At 45.4% G+C, this 21,971-nt stretch overlaps 1 protein-coding gene across 3 annotated transcripts in view; it reads left to right on the top strand.

Annotated features, from left to right (window-relative positions):
* Positions 1-21,437, top strand: part of GTDC1 (glycosyltransferase like domain containing 1) — a 351,630-nt gene extending 330,193 nt beyond the window's left edge. For all 3 annotated transcript variants that reach the window (XM_040358037.1, XM_040358035.1, XM_040358034.1), the window contains exon 10: positions 20,286-21,437. In XM_040358037.1, the coding sequence (XP_040213971.1) occupies positions 20,286-20,369 (84 nt within the window). In that variant the 3' untranslated portion in view covers positions 20,370-21,437. The remainder of the gene's footprint in view (positions 1-20,285) is intronic.
* The last annotated feature ends 534 nt before the right edge of the window (positions 21,438-21,971 follow it).

Here is a 21,971-nt window from a genome sequence, read left to right on the forward strand (position 1 = left end):
ACAGGAGATTCTCCTGTAGGATATCTTTGGCGCTCTTCCTGCCTCCTCCATGGCTGCATTCCTGGCAATGGTGAGGCGCTGCCTTCCTGGCAACTGGGGGTCTGCAGATGGGCACTGACCCTTATTTTGCTTCACAGTTCTTTATTTAAAATTTTTAGTTTTTTTTTCCTGAAACTTCCCTCTAAAAGTGAAGGTGTGTGTTATACGCCAAAAAATACGGTATATCCAAATAATACACCTGAGCTCATCTGTTTACTCACACACAGCCACAAAGGCAAGACAATTCTTGTTGGGCCGTGTATTAGTGCTCGAACAAACACACTTAGACCAAATTTTAATGGTTCAAAGAATGTCAGGCAAAATAGTCGGCCCTCACGCATGTTCACTTCATCAAATCTGGCCCTCTTTGAAAAAAGTTTGGACACCCCTGCCTTAAGGTTTCTTGGATGTCGCTTAGCAACTCAAAGTTTCAGCTCCCTCTATACATTTTCTGTAGGAATAAGGTCTGGAGACTGGCTAGGCCACTCCATGACCTTAATGTGCTTCTTCTTGGGCCTTGGTAGTATGTTTTGGATCATTCAAAATTTTACAATACATGTCCCAGTCCATTGACCCCTTAATAAGGCAGTCGGCCTTTACTTTTAGCAGAGAAACAGTCCCAAAGCATAATGTTTCCACTTCCATGCTTGACTGTAGGAATGGTGTTTTTAGGGTCATAGTCAGCATTTTTAACACGGCGAGTGGAGTCAATGCCAAAGAGCAAAATTTTGGTCTCATCTGACCACAGCACTTTCTCCCAATTCTTCTCTATAACTATTTAGATATTTTTTGGCAAACTTCAGACAGGTCTGTACATGTGCCTTCTTAAAGATGGGGACGCTGTAGGATTTCAATAAGTGCTGTGTAAACTGTTGGCGCTATATAAATTGTGTATAATAATAATAATTGAAAGGCTGGCAGTTACAATTACTCCCAGAGGCATGATGGGACTTGTAGTTCTACCCCTGCTTTATGGACTGCCTATGTCATCTTTCTGCCCCTTCCCACTTGTGATTGGATAGTGAAGGAGCAGCAACAGACTGAGGGGGTCATCTCTGTAATTTGTTCACTCTTTACCTCTATCTAATTGCACTAATCTCTCCTCCTGTCCACACGTTCCTTGGAAACATATGATCGTTCAGAGCACCTGATTGGCCCAAAGTGCTGCTCTTCTGTGCAGGAGATTGCAAGAGGTTTATATGGAGACAAATTCAAACATGTTTATTAGTTGCATTTAAATTGTATATAATGATTTTCAGTTAATAAATTACTGCATTTATTGGTACTTTCTAAAAGTTGCCGGAGTTCAGCTTTAAAATGGATTCCTAACCAAAATGTATTTTATGGTGTGGAGAGAGCAGGGAAGGTTAGTACTTTTGTCATATCATTTTCTGTCTTTCCCACCTGGAAGTTGTCCCAGTGGAGATGCAAAGTGATAAATACCTGAAAAATTTTAATCATAGACACAGTGGAGTAGATTCAGAAAGCAATTACGCCTGTGTATCCCTAGATACGCAGCGTAATTGCTAAGTAGCGCCGGCGTATCTACTTTCTGTATTCATAAAGCTAGATACGCCGACTGTAGAGACAACTGGCATAAGTCTCTTATGCCGTCGTATCTTAGGGTGCAATCTGCCGCTGGCCGCTAGGTGGCGCACCCGTAGTTGTCAGCGTAGAGTATGCAAATTGCATACTTACACCGATTCACAAACGTACGTGCGGCCGGCGCTCGTTTTTTACGTTGTTTGCGCACGTCGTTTTCGCTGTAAGGCTGCTCCTGCTTATAGGAGGCGCAGCCAATGGTAAGTATGGACGTCGTTCCCGCGTTGCGATTTTCAAATTTTGCGTCGTTTGCGTAACTCGTTCGTGAATGGCGCTGGATGCCATTTACGTTCACGTCGAAGCCAATGACGTCCTTGCGACGTCATTTACCGCAGTGCACGTCGGGAAATTTTCCCGACGGAGAATGCGCAGTATGTTCGGCGCGGGAACGTGCCAAATTTAAATGATCCACACCCCCTACGGGATCATTTAAATTATGCGCGCTTACGCCGGCCCCTTTTACGATACGCCGCCGCAAATTACGGAGCAAATGCTTCGTGAATGCAGCGTAGCTCCAGTAATTTACGAAGGCGTAGCGTAAAAACGATACGCTGTGCCGCCGTATCAGTGCGCGCCCCTACCTGAATCTGGGCCATTAGAGGTACTGACATTGGAACACATTTTTTTCACTTGGGTACTCCCGAATTCTTTACTGTAAATCAGTTGCCATGTGGGCAGGATTTAATGCACCGCAAACACCTTGAAAAAGAAAACGATTTGTAGAGATCATCCATGAAAAACTGATCCAATTTTATTTTGGATATTGGAGGAAATAAAACGTGATCGTGTGTACGAGGCATTATTCCTGCTAGGAAATGCCTTCACACTGCAGCGCTTTTATACTGACAGAGCAGAGTGACAGCCACACCCCTCAAGCTTCCCCGCATAGCATTGTCTGACCAGGATTTTTACATTGGGGTCTTTTCACATGGGTGGTCCGCTCGGCGAACTTCGCTTTGCTCAGCAGGGGATTGTTTTGCTGATCCCTGATAAAAAAGCGGGCGACAGGTCCATCTCCACTCACTGTGCAGAGCGGAGACGGACAGAATTCCGTCTTCTGTTTCTGGTAGGATCCAGAGTGATTGTAGTCTATTCAAATTAAAGCGGAGTTCCGGCCACAATTTCACTTTTTAAATATAAATACCCCTGTAATACACAAGCTTAATGTATTCTAGTAAAGTTAGTCTGTAAACTAAGGTCCGTTTTGTTAGGTTGTTACAGCATTTAGACACTTTATAAAATAGAAATTGACTGGGGCCATCTTAAGTGTGGGCATCATGAAGCCAGACTGTATGACTTCCTGGATTTCAGCCTTGCAGATCTCGCACATGCTCAGTGCTGCACAAGCAGTGTCAGATCAGGTTTCAGCACCTGTGCTGTCCAAGTCACATGATTCTTTGAGACTGGGTAGTGCACAGACTCCTGGAAAGTTACACCCACTACATTCCCAGGAGTCTGTGCGGTGTAGGTTAGGAAGCTTAAGCACCTAGGTGCAGGAAGTGGGAAGATTAACTATTCTGCCTAGCAACAACACTTTGAAGGCATCTAAAAATAAAAAATAAATTCGTAAAGGACTAATGAATTTTTTTTAAAACTACTGATGTAATGTTATATTTATGGGTGGAACTCCACTTTAATGATATGAAATCGCACTGCACTGAATCAGTCGTGTGAACTGGCCCTTACAGCAAAACCTAATTTATAGAAACTTAGTGGTTCCGAAGCCTTAAGATGCTTTAGCTAAAGGCATTCTGTGCATTGAGGTGTAAAAAACACTTCTGTGCTACATGGTCACCCCTCCATCCCCCCCCCCCCCTGAGCCCGATTTCAATCCAGTGTTGTGCCCAAGAGCAGCTGCCGTCTCTGCTCCCTCCCTCCTCCCAGGGCAGATTAATAGCAGTGGGAGCCATTGGTTTCCGCTGCTGTCAATCAAATTCTCTGACAAGGAGGCAGGGGATGGAGCCGAGCCACAGGCTGTCTGTGTCTATAGACGCACGCAGGCGGCTTGGGATCGAGCCCCCATGAATGCCCCCATAGAAAGCTATATTGTAAACCAGGGGTCGACAAATCCCGGTCGCCAGGTCGCCATGGCGACTAGAAATAGTGTCCTGGCGACTTGTTCCATCTGGTGGTGAGCCGTTGGTATTACAAGTTAAGCATTACAAGTTAAACAGCAATTCTAATGTCATTTTTCACTATTTTCACTGCCATCTTCTTCCCTCTAATTAGAACCCCCAAACATTATATATATTTTTTATCCTAACACTCTAGAGAATAAAATGGCGATCGTTGCAATACTTTCTGTCACGCCGTATTTGCGCAGCGGTCTTACAAGCGCACTTTTTTGGGAAAAAATACACTTTTTTTTAATTAAAAAATAAGACAACAGTAAAGTTATCCCCATTTTTTTTAATATTATGAAAGATAATGTTACACAGAGTAAATTCATACCCAACATGTCATGCTTCAAAATTGCGTCCGCTTGTGGAATGCCGACAAACTTTTACCCTTTAAAATCTCCATAGGCGACGTTTAAAAAAATCTACAGGTTGCATGTTTTGAGTTACAGAGGAGGTCTAGGGCTCGAATTATTGCTCTCGCTCTACCAATCGCGGCGATACCTCGCATGTGTGGTTTAAACACCGTTTACATATGCGGGCGCTGCTCACGTATGTGTTCGCTTCTGTGCGCAAGCTCGTCGGGACGGGGTGTGTTTTCTGGCTCCTAACTTTTTTAGCTGGCTCCTAGATTCCAAGCAAATTTGTCAACCCCTGTTGTAAACACTAATATGTGCTTGCGCTGCTAAAAACTGATTCTAATTAAATTCATAAACAAAAAAAATATATACAGCAATAAATAGTTAATAATCTTCAGTATTTGAATAAATAATTGATAGTACTCCTCACCATCATAATGTGTATCCAGATAATTAAATGCAGTATATCATATGTTAAATCTGATGCTTTCTATGGGGGAACTCGCCAAAGAGGAGGAGCCAGGTGCACAGGGGGGACCCCAGAAGGGGAGGATGCAAAACCATTGCACAGAGCAGGTAAGTATGACATGTTTATTGTTTTAATAAAAAAAAATAAGCTTTACAACAATCACTTTTAAAGAGAAGACATGCTATTGCAGAAGAGATATAAAATGTATTTTCTGCAATAAAGCAAACCTGCCTGCTTGCAATCCTCTTTAGAATGTGCACTGAGCTGTGCATGCGCAGCGCAGTGTACATTTTCTGCTTGCCTCATAGCCTGAATAACTGAAATTATGTTATCCCCCATTGGCCAATCAAGACTGATGAAGCTGGGTAACGGAGGTGAGTACCTGTGGACCTTAGTTCTGCTTTAACATGATTATGTATGGAAAGCATGAAGAGCATATTTCTTCTTTCCCATAGAAACTAATCAGTTTCCTTGTTTCATCGTCCACACTGTGCTGAAGAAACGACAGATGATTTTCTTGATATTTTCTTGTTGGTAAATTTGTCATACCTAAGCCCATTATATAATCCTTCCAATGTGAGGGAGGTGGGGAAGTTTCCATCATCTGAGTCATCCAAGAACAAAAGATGATCAGGACAGCCGCAATCCAATCCAACGTAACTTTAATTTAAAAAACTGGAAACAGGCACTACAAGTCACAGCAACGGAACCTTGGACGGCTGACGCGTTTCACACTAACTTCAGTGTTAACTCATAGCCATCTTTTGTTCTTATTTGCCATGTGCATTGCTAGCACCCTTAGGGCCAGATCCTCAAAACTGATCCACAGAATCAGTTTTCCAAAAGATAGGCAGAATATCCGACATGTGTAAGAGACTTACACTGCCGGATCTTAGGATGCAGTACCGCATCCGCCGCTGGGGGCATTTCGAGTCGAAATGCCGCTTCGCGAATGCAAATGAGCACTTACGGAGATCCACGAAGCGGTTTAGCTTCGTGAAATCTCCGTAAATACTTATGTTGCAATCGTAAAATTAGGCTTTACACCTTGTAAAAGTAGACCCTTCTTACCCGCGACGCTGTTATTTTATTTTTTTTCCGCCGTATCTTTTTTTTTTCCCGACGCAACTTTTTTTACCCGGCGCGATTCTCAAAACTCGGCGTAACGTAAAACCGCGCTATGCACGTCGGGAAAATGACGTCGTGAGCATGCGCAGTACGTCCGGCGCGGGAGCGCTCCTAATTTAAATGGGACTCGCCCCATGAAAATAGGAACGCCTTGCGCCGGAAGGATTTAAGTTACACAGCCGAAAATTTATAGGTAAGTGCTTTGTGGATCGGGCACTTAGGTAAAAATTTTGCGGCAGTGTAACTTAAATCAGAATATTTAAGTTACGGCGGCTCTTTGTGGATCTGGCCCTAAGTTCCTGAGAAAAAGATTGCACCCAACAAGACTTGCCTGGAGCGACAATCTCTGTCTCATCTGAGTCATCCAGTTGTCTATTGTTTTTTTTTGTTTTTTTTACAATGGGTGTAAAAAGGAGCAAGAGAAAACTCACCCAAGCTTGACCACTGTATATTGCAATTTAATGGGCAGAATGGTCGTTGCTCTGGCTGATTAAATTCACAGTGAGTCCATAAGTACGAGCCGGCAACTCGACAGCTTCTCCATAGAAAACTTTATTGTGGCATCATGGCAGTAACATCATACACACTGACACGTTTCGGCCTAAGCCTTCAGCTATGACGCTACAATAAAGTTTTCTATGGAGAAGCTGTCAAGTTGCCGGCTCGTACTTGTTATGGACTAGATGTAAAAAGGAGCCTTCAAACAGCATAATGTTTGCCACTTTTTGGGTGCAACTGGTAAATATTTTTTTTATATATATCGCAAACATCTTGTAACCTAAACATCTTAATGTAATTGACAACTTTATTTTCAGTCTTTTTAAATCGACAGCTTGTATTAACCACTTGCCGACCGCCGCACACACATATACTGTACGTCGGCATAATGGCACAGGCAGGCAAACGGGCGTACAGGTACATCCCTTTGAATTTTTCCGCCTTGCGGTCCTGCGAACTCGATGTTTGCCGGGTGCCCGCGATTGTGTCATGGAGCTGCAGAACGGGGAGATGTAAACAAGGCATTTCCCTGTTCTGCCTAGTGACATGACAGGGATCTACTGCGCCCTGTCATCGGGAGCAGTGATCGCTGTCATGTCAGTGGTAGACCAGCCCCCCCACAGTCAGAATCACTCCCTAGGACACACTTAACCCCTTCATCGCCCCCTAGTGTTTAAACCCTTCCCTGCCAGTGTCATTTACACAGTAAAGAAGGGGAAAGAAAAGCGTGCTAGACAGATAAATAAAAAAATAGAAAGGCAGGCAGCTTATAGTGGGAAACACACTTGGATAAAATAGTAAAAAATGTTAAACTGCGCCAATTAGTAGTTGGGAAACAAATGTGTAAATTGAATCACATTTCATATAAGTCAGTCCTCAATGGACGGTATATGCAATACTGACAGCAATCACCCAATCATTAGTCCATATAAAAAGTCCACAAAAAATTATTATTATTAAATGTTGCAGATTGAGGTCTTAAACCACTCTTATCCTTAATCCAGCACCACAGTGACTTCACACAAGGTAAGTGCCCAACACCGCAATATGTAACCGCTTACCAGACGGCAAGCACAAAAAGCGTTTGGCTATAACCCAGTCAAGGCCTTTGGCTTGCAATGTAGATGTAAACGACACAGAAACAAGCTGGACGGCTGGATACTTCCAATGTCACGTACAGTCAATACTGTGGTGTGCAGATGGACCCAAGGAAAGAGATATGGACCATAGCGTAATAATGCCAACAGTAAATTTATTGGAAAAATATATTGCACTTACATGTATATTAAAAAAAGGATCGCATGTATAGAAAGTTGCCGGCCGGCAAATATGGAGCCCTTCCTCTACTAGAAAGACGTGGTAACATCACTACGTGCCCTCCCAGACGCGTTTCGTCACAATCTAACGTTTTCAATGATCCCTGTATAAATGACAATGGTCCCAAAATAGTGTCAGAAAGGCTGATGTGTCTGCCATAATGTCCCAGTCACGATAAAAATCGCAGATCCGCGCCATTACTACTAAAAAACAATCAATATATGTATGCTTATTGCGGTTTTTTTTTAACAAAAATATGTAGAAGAATACATATCGGCCTAAACTGAGGAAAACATTTGTTTTTTATATATATATATATATATATATATATATATATTTTATATATTTTTGGGGGATATTTATTATAGCAACATTTAAAAAATATTGCTTTTTTTCAAAATTGTCGCTCTTTTTTTGTTTATAGTGCAAAAAATGAAAACTTCAGAGGTGATCAAATACCACCAAAAGAAAGCTCTATTTGTGGGAAAAAATGCAATTTTGTTTGGGTGCAACGTCGAACGGCCGCGCAATTGTCAGTAAAAGCGACAAAGTGCTGTATCGCAAAAAGTGCTCTGGTCAGGAAGGGGGTAAATTCTTCCGGGGTTGAAGTAGTTAAAATAACACCTGGTGATTCTGCTATAAACATCCTTGCTCAGGCACTTTGATGACAACATTTTGTCCCTGTTGCCTGAATCATTCTTTATAACTGTCACCCTGTCACATGCGTTTCCGGTGGAGACTATGGGCCTGATTTACTAAGCTATGTGCGCTGCGCTGGTTCATGCATTAATTAGTACTCCGGGTGGAGGCTTAATTCGGCGCATGAACCAGCGTAGCAGCCGGCGCATTGAAACTAATATGTAAAGCCGCGCCGAACTCCCTATAGAAGTCTATGGGAGAAATCAAAAGTGTTCATTTTAAAGGCTAATCTGCAAGTTTTGTCCTAAAAAGTGTTTGGGGACCTCAGTCCTGCCCCAGGGAACATGTATCAATGCTTTTTTTATTTTTTAAAACGGCCGTTTTTTCGGGAGCAGTGAAATTAATAATTCTTAAAGTGAAACAATAAAAGTGAAATATTCCTTTAAATTTCGTACCTAGGGGGGGTGTAATGTCAGCATGTGAAATAGCGCATTTTTCCCGCACTTAGAACTCCCCCTGCACAAAGTGACATTCAGAAGGAAAAAAGTCATTTAAAAATTCACACGCGGCTATAATGAATTGTCGGCTCTGACAATTCTAAAGGGATTCATTCATAAAACAAACAAAAAAATGTGTAGGGGTTCCCCCAAATTAAATTACCAGGCCCTTCAGGTCTGGAATGGATATTAAGGGGAACCCCGCCGTAAAAACCAAAAAAAAAAAAGACGTGCGGTTCCCGGCAAATATCCATTCCAGACCCTTCAGGTCTGGTGTGGATTTTAAGGGGAACTCCACCCCAAATTGAAAAAAAAAATGGCGTGGAGTCCCCCTAAAAATCCACACCAGACCCTTATCCGAGCACGTTGACCTGGCCGGCCGCAGAAAAGAGGGGGGGACAGAGTGCGGCCCCCCCCTCTCCTGAACCGCACCAGGCCACATGCCCTCAACATGGGGAGGATGTCCCCATGTTGATGGGGACAAGGGTCTCATCCCCACAACCCTTGCCCGGTGGTTGTGGGGGTATGCGGGCGGGAGGTTTATCAGAATCTGGAAGACCCCTTTAACAAAGGGGACCCCCAGATCCTGACCCCCCCCCTGTGTGAAATGGTAATGGGGTACATTGTACCTCTACCATTTCACCCCAAAAAAATGTCAAAGTGTTAAAAATGACAGTAGCCGGTTTTTGACAAATCTTTTAATAAAATCTTCTTTTCTTCTTTCCTTCGGGCTTCTTCCGCTGCTTCTTTCTTCTAGTCCACATCTTGCCCGACGTCTTCTTCTATCTTCTCCGTCCGTCCTTCCGCCTTCTGGTCCCGCATCTTGCCCGTTGTCTTCTCCGTCCGCCTCCTCGTCCGCATCTTGGGTCTTCTGCGGTCTTCTTCTCGGTCCGCCGCCTTCTCGTCCCCTGCGTTTGAATTTGATTTGGCCGCCGTTTTCCCGCTCCTGGGACCCGCCCCCCTCTGACGCCACAAGTAAACTCCTTAGAAGGTCATGTGCGTCAGAGGGGGGCGGGGTCACATGAGTGTGACACGGCGGGAACTTCTTCTCCGGGCGGCGCGATTGAAATTGAATTCCCCCGCTGTGTGACGCTCTGCGACCCCGCCCCCCTCTGACGCACATGACCTTCTAAGGAGTTTACTTGTGGCGTCAGAGGGGGGCGGGTCCCAGGAGCGGGAAAACGGCGGCCAAATCAAATTCAAACGCAGGGGACGAGAAGGCGGCGGACCGAGAAGAAGACCGCAGAAGACCCAAGATGCGGACGAGGAGGCGGACGGAGAAGACAACGGGCAAGATGCGTGACCAGAAGGCTGAAGGACGGACGGAGAAGATAGAAGAACACGTCGGGCAAGATGTTGACGAGAAGAAAGAAGCAGCGGAAGAAACTCGAAGGAAAGAAGAAAAGAAGATTTTATTAAAAGATTTGTCAAAAACCGGCTACTGTCATTTTTAACACTTTGACATTTTTTTGGGGTGAAATGGTAGAGGTACAATGTACCCCATTACCATTTCACACAGGGGGGGGGTCAGGATCTGGGGGTCCCCTTTGTTAAAGGGGTCTTCCAGATTCTGATAAACCTCCCGCCCGCATACCCCCACAACCACCGGGCAAGGGTTGTGGGGATGAGACCCTTGTCCCCATCAACATGGGGACATCCTCCCCATGTTGAGGGCATGTGGCCTGGTGCGGTTCAGGAGAGGGGGGGGGCCGCACTCTGTCCCCCCCTCTTTTCTGCGGCCGGCCAGGTCAACGTGCTCGGATAAGGGTCTGGTGTGGATTTTTAGGGGGACTCCACGCCATTTTTTTTTTCAATTTGGGGTGGAGTTCCCCTTAAAATCCACACCAGACCTGAAGGGTCTGGAATGGATATTTGCCGGGAACCGCACGTCTTTTTTTTTGGGGGTTTTTACGGCGGGGTTCCCCTTAATATCCATTCCAGACCTGAAGGGCCTGGTAATTTAATTTGGAGGGACCCCCTTTTTTTTTTTTTTTTTTTTTTAATGAGCAATGACTCTATTCTTTATAGCCATGAGTACTTTAACCACTTGCCCACCGGGTTAATTCTGGCACTTCTCTCCTTCATGTGAAAATCACAATTTTTTGGCTAGAAAATTAATCAGAACCCCCAAACATTATATATTTTTTTTTAACAGACATCCTAGGGAATAAAATGGCAGTCATTGCAATACTTTTTGTCACACCGTATTTGCGCAGCGGTCTTACAAGCGCACTTTTTTTGGATAAAAATCACTTTTTTGAATTAAAAAATAAGACAACAATACATTTTGCCCAATTTTTTTCTATATTGTGAAAGATAATGTTACGCCGAGTAAAATGATACCCAACATGTCACGCTTAAAAATTGCGCCCGCTCGTGGCATGGCGTCAAACTTTTACCCTTTAAAAAACTCGATAGGCGACGTTTAAAAAATTCTACAGGTTGCATTTTTTGAGTTGCAGAGTAGGTCTAGGGCTAGAATTATTGCTCTCACTCTAACGATCGCGGCGATACCTCACTTGTGTGGTTTGAATATTGTTTTCATATGCGGGCGCTACTCGCGTATGCGTTTGCTTCTGTGCGCGAGCTCGTCGCGACGGGGCGCTTTAAAATTTTTTTTTGGGGTTTTCTTATTTATTTTTATTTAGTTTTATAATGTTTTACACTGAAATAAAAAAATAAAAAAAAAATGATCAGTTTTCTTCCTATTACAAGGAATGTAAACATCCCTTGTAATAGGACTAGTGTGTGACAGGTCCTCTTTATGGAGAGAGGCGGGGTCAATAAGGCTGGAAAGCATGGTATTGAAAAAAAAAAAAAAAGATCTCATGCTTTCAGCTGCAATCATGTTCGTTCACCACAGTGGTGTAGTGTATAGCACTTTGACCTAGCAGCAAAAGAGTCGTTGGTTCGAATCCCGCCCGTGACAGCATCTGCATGGAGTTTGCATGTTCTCCCTGTGCCTGCGTGGGTTTCCTCCCACAATATAAAAACACGCTGTAAATCGGTTCCGGTCTAAATAAGCCCTAATATGCAGTAGTATATTAAGGTTTGGTTCTGCCCTAGGCCTGACTACATATCTGCACCTCCTAATAGAAAAATGACCCACCCCTTCCTGTCAAGGTCACACCCTGTTTTTGTATAACCCCGCCCAGTAATTTTCAGGGGACCCACACACTAGTTCTGGGGGGGCACTGGATTCCCTTAACCACTTCCATACCAGGCACTTACGCACCTTCCCGCCCAAGCCAATTTTCAGCTTTCAACACTGTCGCACTTTGAATGGCAATTGCGCGGTCATACAACACTGTACCCAAACAAAATTGGCGTCCTTTTTTCCCCACAAATAGAGCTTTCTTTTGTTGTTATTTGATCACCTCTGCGTTTTTTTTTTTGCGCAACAACTAAAAAAAGACTGCAAATTTTGAAACAAAAAAACCTTTTTCTTTTTTTAGGTTAATTTTTTTGTAAATAAGTTTTTCTCTTTCAATTACGGGCACTGATATGGCGGCACTGATGGGCACCGATGAGATGGCACTGATGGACATCGATGAGGTAGTACTGACGACACAGATGAGGTGGCCTTGATTGGCGGCGCTGCTATGCGACACTGATGGGCACTCATAGGCGGCACTGATGGGCACTCATGGGCGGCACAGATGGGCGGCACTTATGGGTGGCACTGATGGATACTTATGGGCGGCACTTATGGGTGGCACTGATGGATACTTATGGGTGGCACAGGTGGGCACTGATAGGTGGGCACTGTGCATGGATGGGCACTGTGGGGTGGCACTGCTTTTCCCAGTCAGTGCCCATTTGTGGGCACTGATTGGCATCTTTTTTCTTATTTTTTAATGCTTTTTGTTTTTTTGTTCTATATTTTTTTTGTTTTTGCACACCCTGGTGGTCCAGGGTGGGCATCCCTGGTGGTCCAGTGTGGTGATCCGAGGGGGGGCTGCGCTGATAAACAATCAGCGCGAACGCCCCCTGTCAGGAGAGCCGCCGATCGGCTCTCCTATACTCGCGTCTGTAAGACGCGAGTGAGGAAGAGCCATCGATGGCTCTTCCTGTTTACATCGTGATCAGCCGTGATTGGACACGGCTGATCACGTGGTAAAGAGTCTCCGTCTCCGTGAGAGACTCTTTACCGAGATCGGAGATGCAGGGTGTCAGACTGACACCCCGCATCACCGATCTCCGCGCTGCGTGCCCCCACAGGCGCGTGCGGCATGAAATCCTGCAGGACGTCCTGTCAGGATTGTGTAACCACTTCCCGGACGTAAATCGGCCATAGGCTGGGCGGGAAGTGGTTAATTTGCATAGTTTTTCTCTCACTTCCTGTTTGGCTATGGGGCAGGAAGTGAAGGCAAATCTCCCCAATTGGACACAGATAATACAAAAAAAACTGACAGGGCCTATAACCCTCCCTCACTCTATCCAAAATGAAAGAAAATAAAACTTGTTGATTATAGTTCTTGTCAGGGGCGGACTGACCATTGAGTCACTCGGGCACTGCCCGAGGGCCCCATGCCACTAGGGGGCCCCATCCGGGTTGCCAGGCTCAGTAAAACCAGGGACAGTATGTAAAAATCTGTGTTTTTTTTAGATCTGTCCCTGATATGTCCGAAAATGACATGCTTTTAATGTGAATATCCCAAGATTTTAGCTGCCCGCCTCTGCACTACCTCCTGGCGTGGTGGTCATCTGTAAGCCAGAGGGGCCCCATAATCTTCTATTGCCCAGGGGCCCCATGAGTTGTCAGTCCGCCCCTGGTTCTAGTTTAAGCACAAATTTCATAGAGTTTTATTGAGAGCCCTAAGAAAATATAACCATGCCAATAGGCCAGGATACAGCGTGGCTAATATGTATGAATGTGTGTGTTAGAGCACCCCACCCAATGTTAACTAAAAAATTATTAATTTGCAAATAAGTATGATCTGCTCATTTTTTTGGGGATGTCTGCACCCCTGATAGTGACAACATTTGTGAGGTGTCTTCACCCTTTCTAATTCATTCACTTCCTGTCACATAGCCAAACAGGAAGTGAGGGTAAAACCTTACTAATATATTTTCTTGTGGACACAGAGATCAATCTAAATAGTTTCCCATTATGTAAATTGCACTCTAGCATTTTGCTGTGTACACCCCAAATTATTAGGGATCTTGGACTTTGGGGTCCATTTACTAAAGGCAAATCCACTCCTACAAGTGCAAAGCAAGGAAGAAAACAAAACAACTTTGCTTCTACAGGATTGGATGTTAAAACCATCAGTGCTTCCTCTCTGATTTTCAGCAACTATGCTTGTACTGCAGAGTGGCTTTGCCTTTACTAAACCCCAAACTAAATAATCATTTGGGGCAGGGATCCTCAAACTACGGCCCTCCAGCTGTTGTAGAACTACACATCCCATGAGGCCTTGTAATGCACTGACATTCACAGACATGACTAGGCATGATGGGAATTGTAGTTCCTGAACAACTGGAGGGCCGTAGTTTGAAGACCCATGATTTGGGGTGTACACAGCAGTGCTGGAGTGCAATTTGCTTAATGGGGACACTAGTTAGATTGACCGGTGTCCCCAAGAAATGACACTGGTAGGGTTTTAACCTCACTTCCTGTTCAGCTGTGTGACAGGAAGTGAAGCCAATTTTAAGAAAAGGGACACAAAGCTCAACACAAAAATAAAAAAACACAAAGCAGGGGTTCTAACACTCACTTGGCTTCCCTCAAACACCCACAATTTGAATAGGATTGCCTTGCGCTAGATTTAAGCACAGTGCTGTAAATCAGCACGTCAAGCCTGTCCACCAATAGCAACCCCCCCCACAGGCCATGTTTGCAGGTTTTCCTTCATCTTGCACATGTGCTTTAAAATAGTCTGGACAGCAATTCTTGATAAGAGAAATCCCCAAAACATGTCCTGTCGGGGGTACTTGAGGGCTGAGGACCACTGCAGAATAAATAAAATACTTACCAGTTTTTGTCTTTAAAGTCAGGGAGAATAAACATGGCAAACATTTCATGATTACACACCAGGAAAGAAGCTTAGACAAAAATCACACATAATTTGTTAGGTCCAAACCTAGTTCAGCTGCAGCTGTCAACATATGTAGCATGAAAAAGTAACAAAAGACAAACTTAACAATTTTAAAGTAATTTTTATTGGTCAACAAAACAAGGAAAGCAAAAAAAGACAAACAAACAAACACAAACAAAAATACATTTCAAAATTCTAATTAACCATAGCTTTACACATTTTTCATAAAATAAGGCCACATAGACAAATACATCAAAGTGAACATCATTTAAAAATAAACCAAAACCATTGGCAAAATAAAACAAAACCCATGCAACAAACCACATTTGTGTTTAGCAACAGCATCCTGCCCCTTCTGAGGGCAGCTGAGGACTGATCGATCCAAGCTTTTTATAACAGTGCTAGTAATGAAGCAATTGAAATCACATGACCAAATTGCAGTCTCTAGTTTGGGTGAGCTTGTAATTGGGCACACCTGCAATTAATCCAAACCACGCTCTATGAGCATCCAATGAGTGTTTTTCACCTTTTAAAAAGAAAGGATAATTTTTTTCTAAGTGTTTGAGCATGCTCAGTTCATCACACATGTAGGAACCAAGCTGCAATGGAATGAGAGCTTTTTTTTTTTTGTTTCCCCTGATCTGATGCTTTCCAGCCTGAAGGGGAGGTGTTAAAGACAGAAGTAAACACGCACATTTAATAATCTATTTGTGTGAAAAAAAAGGTTGCCAATTTTGTTTGGGAGCCACGTCGCACGACTGCGCAATTGTCAGTTAAAGCGACGCCGTGCCGAATCACAAAAACTTGCCCGGTCATTGACCAGAAATATGGTCCGGGCTCAAGTGGTTAAAAATTAACAAAACACAAAAGTGAGCCCAATTTTTGGGGATAATGTGAAAGATGATGTTACACTGAGTAAATAGATACCTTACATGTCACGCTTTACTATTGGAAACACTCCTGCAATGGGGCCAAAATGAATTCCGTGAATATCCCCATAGGCGACCTTTTTCTTTTTTTTCCAGGTTACCAGTTTATAGTTACAAAGAAGGTCTAGTGGTAAAAGTATTGCTCTCGCTCTAATGCACGCGTCAATACCTCACATGTGTGGTTTGAACGATGTTTATATATGTGGGCGGGACTTGCGTAAGTCCCGCCCACATATGTAAAAATTATTTTTAATTTTTGCTATAATAAATATCCCCAAAAATATATATTGAAAAAACTAAAAAACCCCTCAGTTTAGGCCGATACGTATTCTACATCTTTTTGGTTCCAAAAAATCGCAAATAGCGTTTAGTGTTTGGTTTTTGCAAAAGTTATAGCGTCTACAAATTTTTTTTTTTTGTTGTTTTAACTAGTTATTGGGGCGATCAGCGATTTTTATCGGTACTGCGACATTATGGCGGACACATCGAACACTTTTTTGGAACCATTGGCATTTTTCTAGCGATCAGTGCTGTAAAAAATGCATTGCTTACTCAAAAAATGCCACTGGCAGGGAAGGGGTTAACACTAGGTGCGAGGGAGGGGTTAAATATGTTCCCTGGGTGTGTTCTAACTGTAGGGGGGGGGGGGACTGACATGTGTAAATGACAGATCGCTGTTCATGAAGGGGAACTCCAGACCCCCGAAAAAAAAATAAGGTGGGTTCCCTCCAGGTGCATACCAGGCTCTTAGGCTTGGTCTGGAACATAAGGGGTTAAACCCGCGCAAAAAAAAAAGCGTGGGGTCCCCCCCAAGATCCAAACCAAGCCATTATCCCAGGCACGCAGTCTGGTCAGACAGGAATGGGGGTGGGGACGAGCGAGCGCCCCCCTCCCTCCTGAGCCGTACCAGACCACATGCCCTCAACATGGGGGAGTGTGTGCTGTGGGGGAGGGGGGCACTGCCCCCCCAACCCAAAGCACTCTTGTCCCCATGTCGATAGGGACAAGAGCCTCTTCCCGACAACCCTGGCCGTTGGTTGTCGGGGTATGCGGGCGGAGGGCTTATCAGAATCTGAGAGACCCCTTTAATAAAGGGGTCCCCAGATTCCGGCCCCCCCACCCTATGTGAATGAGTATGGGGGTACATTGTACCCCTACCCATTCACCTGGGGAAAAAAATGGAAAAAAATAATACACCACACATGAATAAATTAATTTATTAGTCAGCCGGGGGTCTTCTGCCGGGGCCCCCCACCACCACCCCATTAGGCCCCGGGCTTCGCCATCTTCTGCCGGAACCCCCTTCACCAGTGAGGCTCCTGCCTTTGGGGGAGGGTCCCGGGCTACTACGACGGTTTCTGCGGGGGGGGGTGCACTGGCACCCCACCCCCGTCTTCAGCGACGTAATTCACCGGGACCCCCTTCACCAGGGAGGCTCCTGCCTTTGGGGGAGGGTCCCGGGCTTCCACGACGGTTTCTGCGGGGGGGGGGTGCACTGGCACCCCACCCCCGTCTTCAGCGACGTAATTCACCGGGACCCCCTTCACCAGGGAGGCTCCTGCCTTTGGGGGAGGGTCCCGGGCTTGTACGGTGTCTTCCGCCGGAGGGCGCCACTCTCCGGGCTTCTGCGATGCCTTCCGCTTCTGCCTGTCTCCTCCGCGGAGCACAGGGCTTGTCTCCGCTGTCTTCTCCCTTCTCTTCCATTCGATGTTGACACGACGAGGTCCGGCGCTGGAATGCCGTCTGAGCAGTGGGCATGGACTTATATAGGGCAATGCCACATGTGACCTCAACCCATGTGACATCACATTCCCATCATGCCCAGGGAATGTGATGTCACATGGGTTGAGGTCACATGGTGGCATTGCCCTATATAAGTCCATGCCCGCCGCTGACACGGCATGTCAGCGCGGAACCTCGTCGTGTCAACATCCAATGGAAGAGAAGGGAGAGGACAGCGCAGACAAGCCCTGTGCTCCCGGAGGAGACAGGCAGAAGAAGGAAGAGAGAAGAAAGAAGACGGAAGAAAGCCCTGGCTCCGCGGGGGAGCCAGGCAGAAGAGGGAGCAGAGAAAAGACCGGGGAGTTGGCGCACCCCCGGCAGAAGACCAGGAAGACCGGAACCCTGGCGGAAGGCACCGGAAAGACCGGGGGATAGGCGCCATCCCCCGGCAGAAGACCCCGAAGTCCGGATGCCCCTCCCTAATGAAAAAGAGCTTAAATGGGGTGGGGGCATCCGGCGGAAGGCTCCGGAGAGGACCGAGGGATGGCGCCCTCCCCCGGCAGAAATCACCGAAGCCCAGGGTCCCGGCAGAAGATCGGGAGAGAAGAAACCCCCCCTTCTAAGAGAGCTAAAGAAGAAAGGGGGGGCTCCGGAGCAGATTAATAAAATATTTTATTGTGTGTGGTGTTTTATTTTACTTTACATTTCCCCCATGTGAATGGGTAGAGGTACGATGTACCCCATACTCATTCACATAGGGTGGGGGTCCGGCATCTGGGGGCCCCCTTATTAAAGGGAGCTCGCAGATTCCGATTAGCCCCGCCCGCATACCCCGACAACCAATGGCAAGGGTTGTCGGGAAGAGGCTCTTGTCCCTATCGACATGGGGGCAAGAGTGCTGTGGGGTGGGGGGGCAGTGCCCCCCTCCCCCACAGCACACACTCCCCCATGTTGAGGGCATGCGGTCTGGTACGGCTCAGGAGGGGGGGGGGCCGCTCGCTCGTCCCCGCCCCCATTCCTGTCCGGGCCAGACTGCATGCTTGGGATGAGGGCTTGGTTTGGATCTGGGGGGGACCCCCGCGCCGAATCGGCGCGGGTTTAACCCCTCACGTTCCGGACCAAGCCTAAGAGCCTAATGTAGCCCTGGAGGGGGACCCGCGCCGATTTCAAGTTTGAAATTTGGCGCGGAGTTCCCCTTCAGGGCTGAAAACAGCTCGGAGATTCCCGTGCGCCGCGTCACGCAGCGCATTCACGGGTACGCCGCTTGGTATTTACCAAGATTTTCACGGCGTACTGACAAGGCGCACGGGAATCCCTGACTTTTCTCTCTGCGCATGCCCAGTATGCAAATGAACCTCCCGAGGTTCAGGCGCACTGTGCAAGCGTACGGGGATCTATTTTCAAAAAACACTTTCCCTTTCAATTCGGCCCGCCAAACACTTCAAAACACATGTCACTTCACTTCCCCTGCATCCCCCCACCTCCCCCCCTAATAAACTCCCGCCCAAACCCCCGCAATTTACAGTTTAATGTGCCGTGCGCCAGGTCTGTACTGGTGCACAATGCACCCTCTCCTGGGCGCACGGAGCACATTAGTAACTAGGGAAATACACTGCACTAGCAGCGTATTTCTTTAGTAAATGGCAAAACGGCTGCTACTCCTGCTTTTACTCCATGAGTCATGGAGTAAAGGCTTGGTAAATCAGCCCCTATGAGTGGCTGTGCTAGTCCATGTTCTGACGTTGTCATCATCAGGAAACCTGCCCTGAGAAAGTAAACCTGCAACTAGTCTTGAAACATACAAATAGAGATTAAGGACCAGATTCACAGAAGAAGTACGCCGGCGTATCTACTGATACGCCGGCGTACTTTCAAATTTCCCGCGTCGTATCTTTAGTTTTAATCCTCAAACCAAGATATGACGGCATCTGGGTTTGATCCGACAGGTGTACGGCTTCGTACGCCTTTGGCTCGTAGATGCAATACTTCGGCGTCCGCTGGGTGGAGTTTGCGTCGTTTTCCGCGTCGGGTATGCAAATTAGCTATTTCCGACGATCCATGAACGTACGCGCGACCGTCGCATTCTCTTACATCGTCTCTAGTCTGCTTTTTCCGGCGTATAGTTAAAGCTGCTTTTTTGCGGCGTATAGTTAGATTTGCCATGTTAAGTATGGCCGTCGTTCCCTCGTCGAAATTTGAATTTTTTCTTTTTTTTTGCGTAAGTCGTCCGTGAATCAGGATGGACGTACGTCATGTCTAAGTTTAAAAAATGACGTCCTTGCGACGTCATTTCGCGCAATGCACTGCGGGAAATTTAGAAACGGAGCATGTGCAGTTCATTCGGCGCGAGGAGGCGCTTCATTTAAATGAATCACGCCCCCTAATCGCCGATTTGAATTCCGCCGCCAGAGATACACTACGCCACCGTAACTTACGGCGCAAATTCGTTGTGGATTTGAAACAAAGCCAAGTAAGTTACGGCACGCTGCGCCGGTGCCGATCTATGTGGATCTGGCCCTAGATTGCTATGTTTGGGTTGAGAATCAATGAATCATACGTGAAGCAGATGTTTGAATATGAGATCATGCCTGTATGTGCAGTATATACATGTACACACATTTCCACCTCCTATTGCATCCTGATAACAGTTTTTTTTTTCTATCCACATAGGTTCCTGCTCATTTCCTGCAATTTCAGACTTATCCATTCCTTATTCCACATTAATATAGTCCTGTGTATATGTTATTCATAACTCCGGCAAAACAATGATGTATTATTTATAGCCTTTGAATGTAAATACACACTAATGCAATATGTTCATGTTTAGAAATTGCTCATTTTTCAGGGCAAAGCTTCCTCATCACCGAACAGTTAATATCTTTTTCAAGTCGCCTTTTTTCCCAATTTTTTTTTTTTTTATTTACGCAGGGCGAGACGGTGGCGTATTCCTGGGCAGCGCTGAACGGTGAATTCAGGTCTCTCCTCTCAGCACAACGCGGCGAAGATTTGTGACAGATGGGGCTAAGTCACAAACTCGCAGCCTCGGGCGGAATTTGTTGAACTTTTTCCGAGCGTTCCAGTATTTACCTGATCAGAGAAAAAAAAAAGGGGAAAAAAAAATCTGCGTAGGAAGCAAAGACTGGCTGCTTGTCATAGCTGACACAGGGCCATCTGCCACAAACCTGTGGCAGATCGATCCCATCATCTCTGCCACCACCCTGGCTCAAATGAGATACATGTTCCCAGGGATGCTGGGATAGCCGCACATGTCCTCAGCCTCACATGCAGGAGAGTGAAGGAGGAAGAATAATAAAAAAAAAAAAAAAGGGTCCTGTTGTATTACCGCAGTCATGTATCCCATATGTGGTGCCACATTGAATTTCCGGATAAATCTCTTTTTATCCTTTGTACTGGATGACACAGTGCCTGCGCTCCTCTCTTTTTTTCTTCGCCGCCACGATGGCAGCCAAGCTACAGCTTCAAACATTCACACTTGGCTGAGTTTCTACCTATGTTGCCAGGTTATCATCGGAACCGTATTGTGTCCTCAAAGGGCCACAGGGCCTGAGAGGAGGATCAGAGTGCGACCGGGCTAATTGGGCAGCCATCCATGAATTGTTTTTTTTACAGGCGACGAGGCCGCTGTAGAAGAGTTTTTTTTTTTTTTATTATTATTTTTTTTTTTTGCAAATTAATGACTCTCTGGCACAGAGGTTTTTAAGTGAAGGTATTAATAAGAGGTCTGGCAGGTATTCCCATGATTCACGGAGTTACATTTGCATTTAATTAATCTTAAAGAAAGCCTGCAAGATAAACAGCTGTAATTCATAGTAACTTGGGAAATGTCTTGTGTAGTGCCATCTATTCGATAAACCAGAAGCTCCACACTTTCACAAGGAACAGATAACGCAGAGACAGATGACTTTACATCATAAATCTTTATTTTTTTTTCTTTCTAATGCTTCCCAGATAAGCAGAATCTTCAGATTATTTATCAACACTGGCTTGTTTTCTTGATGTTTTTTTTTTTATTTTTTTTAAATTGTGCGAGTTTTCAATAAAGGAATTTATGTAAATGTTTGCTAAATTGCCGCGGTCGTTATTTCTGGCATGAGCAAGGAACGGACAAAGGCTTCAAAACAAGCGCGCAACAAGGAAGTCTATGAACCCGGCACAAACGTAATTTGTAGATAGCGCTTTCTTTTCTTTAGAGTGCGATATGCGTTTACAATTCTGCTAGCAATTCAACCGTCTCGAGCATCACTCATGAAAATCTGATAGCAGTATACCCTGTGACAATAATGAGCCCACTCAATTGTTAGAAGTCTTTTTTTTATTTTTTCAAGCACCCTAAGAAAACCTATCATGATAACTGTATGGAGAATTCCATTGCAGGCCTCATGTGGTTGTTATAGTACAGGCATACCCCACTATTCAGTACACAATGGTGTTTATTTACTAAAGCTGGAAAGCGCAAAATCAGACTGTCACTTCTGCACAGAAACCAATGAGCTTCCAGGTTTTATTACCAGGCTTAAAGGGTCACTAAAGGAAATATTTTTTTTTAGCTAAATAGCTTCCTTTACCTTACTGCAGTCCTGGTTTCATGTCCTC

The sequence above is a fragment of the Rana temporaria genome, chromosome 6 (genome assembly GCF_905171775.1).
Source record: "Rana temporaria chromosome 6, aRanTem1.1, whole genome shotgun sequence".
Taxonomy (NCBI): Eukaryota; Metazoa; Chordata; class Amphibia; order Anura; family Ranidae; genus Rana; species Rana temporaria.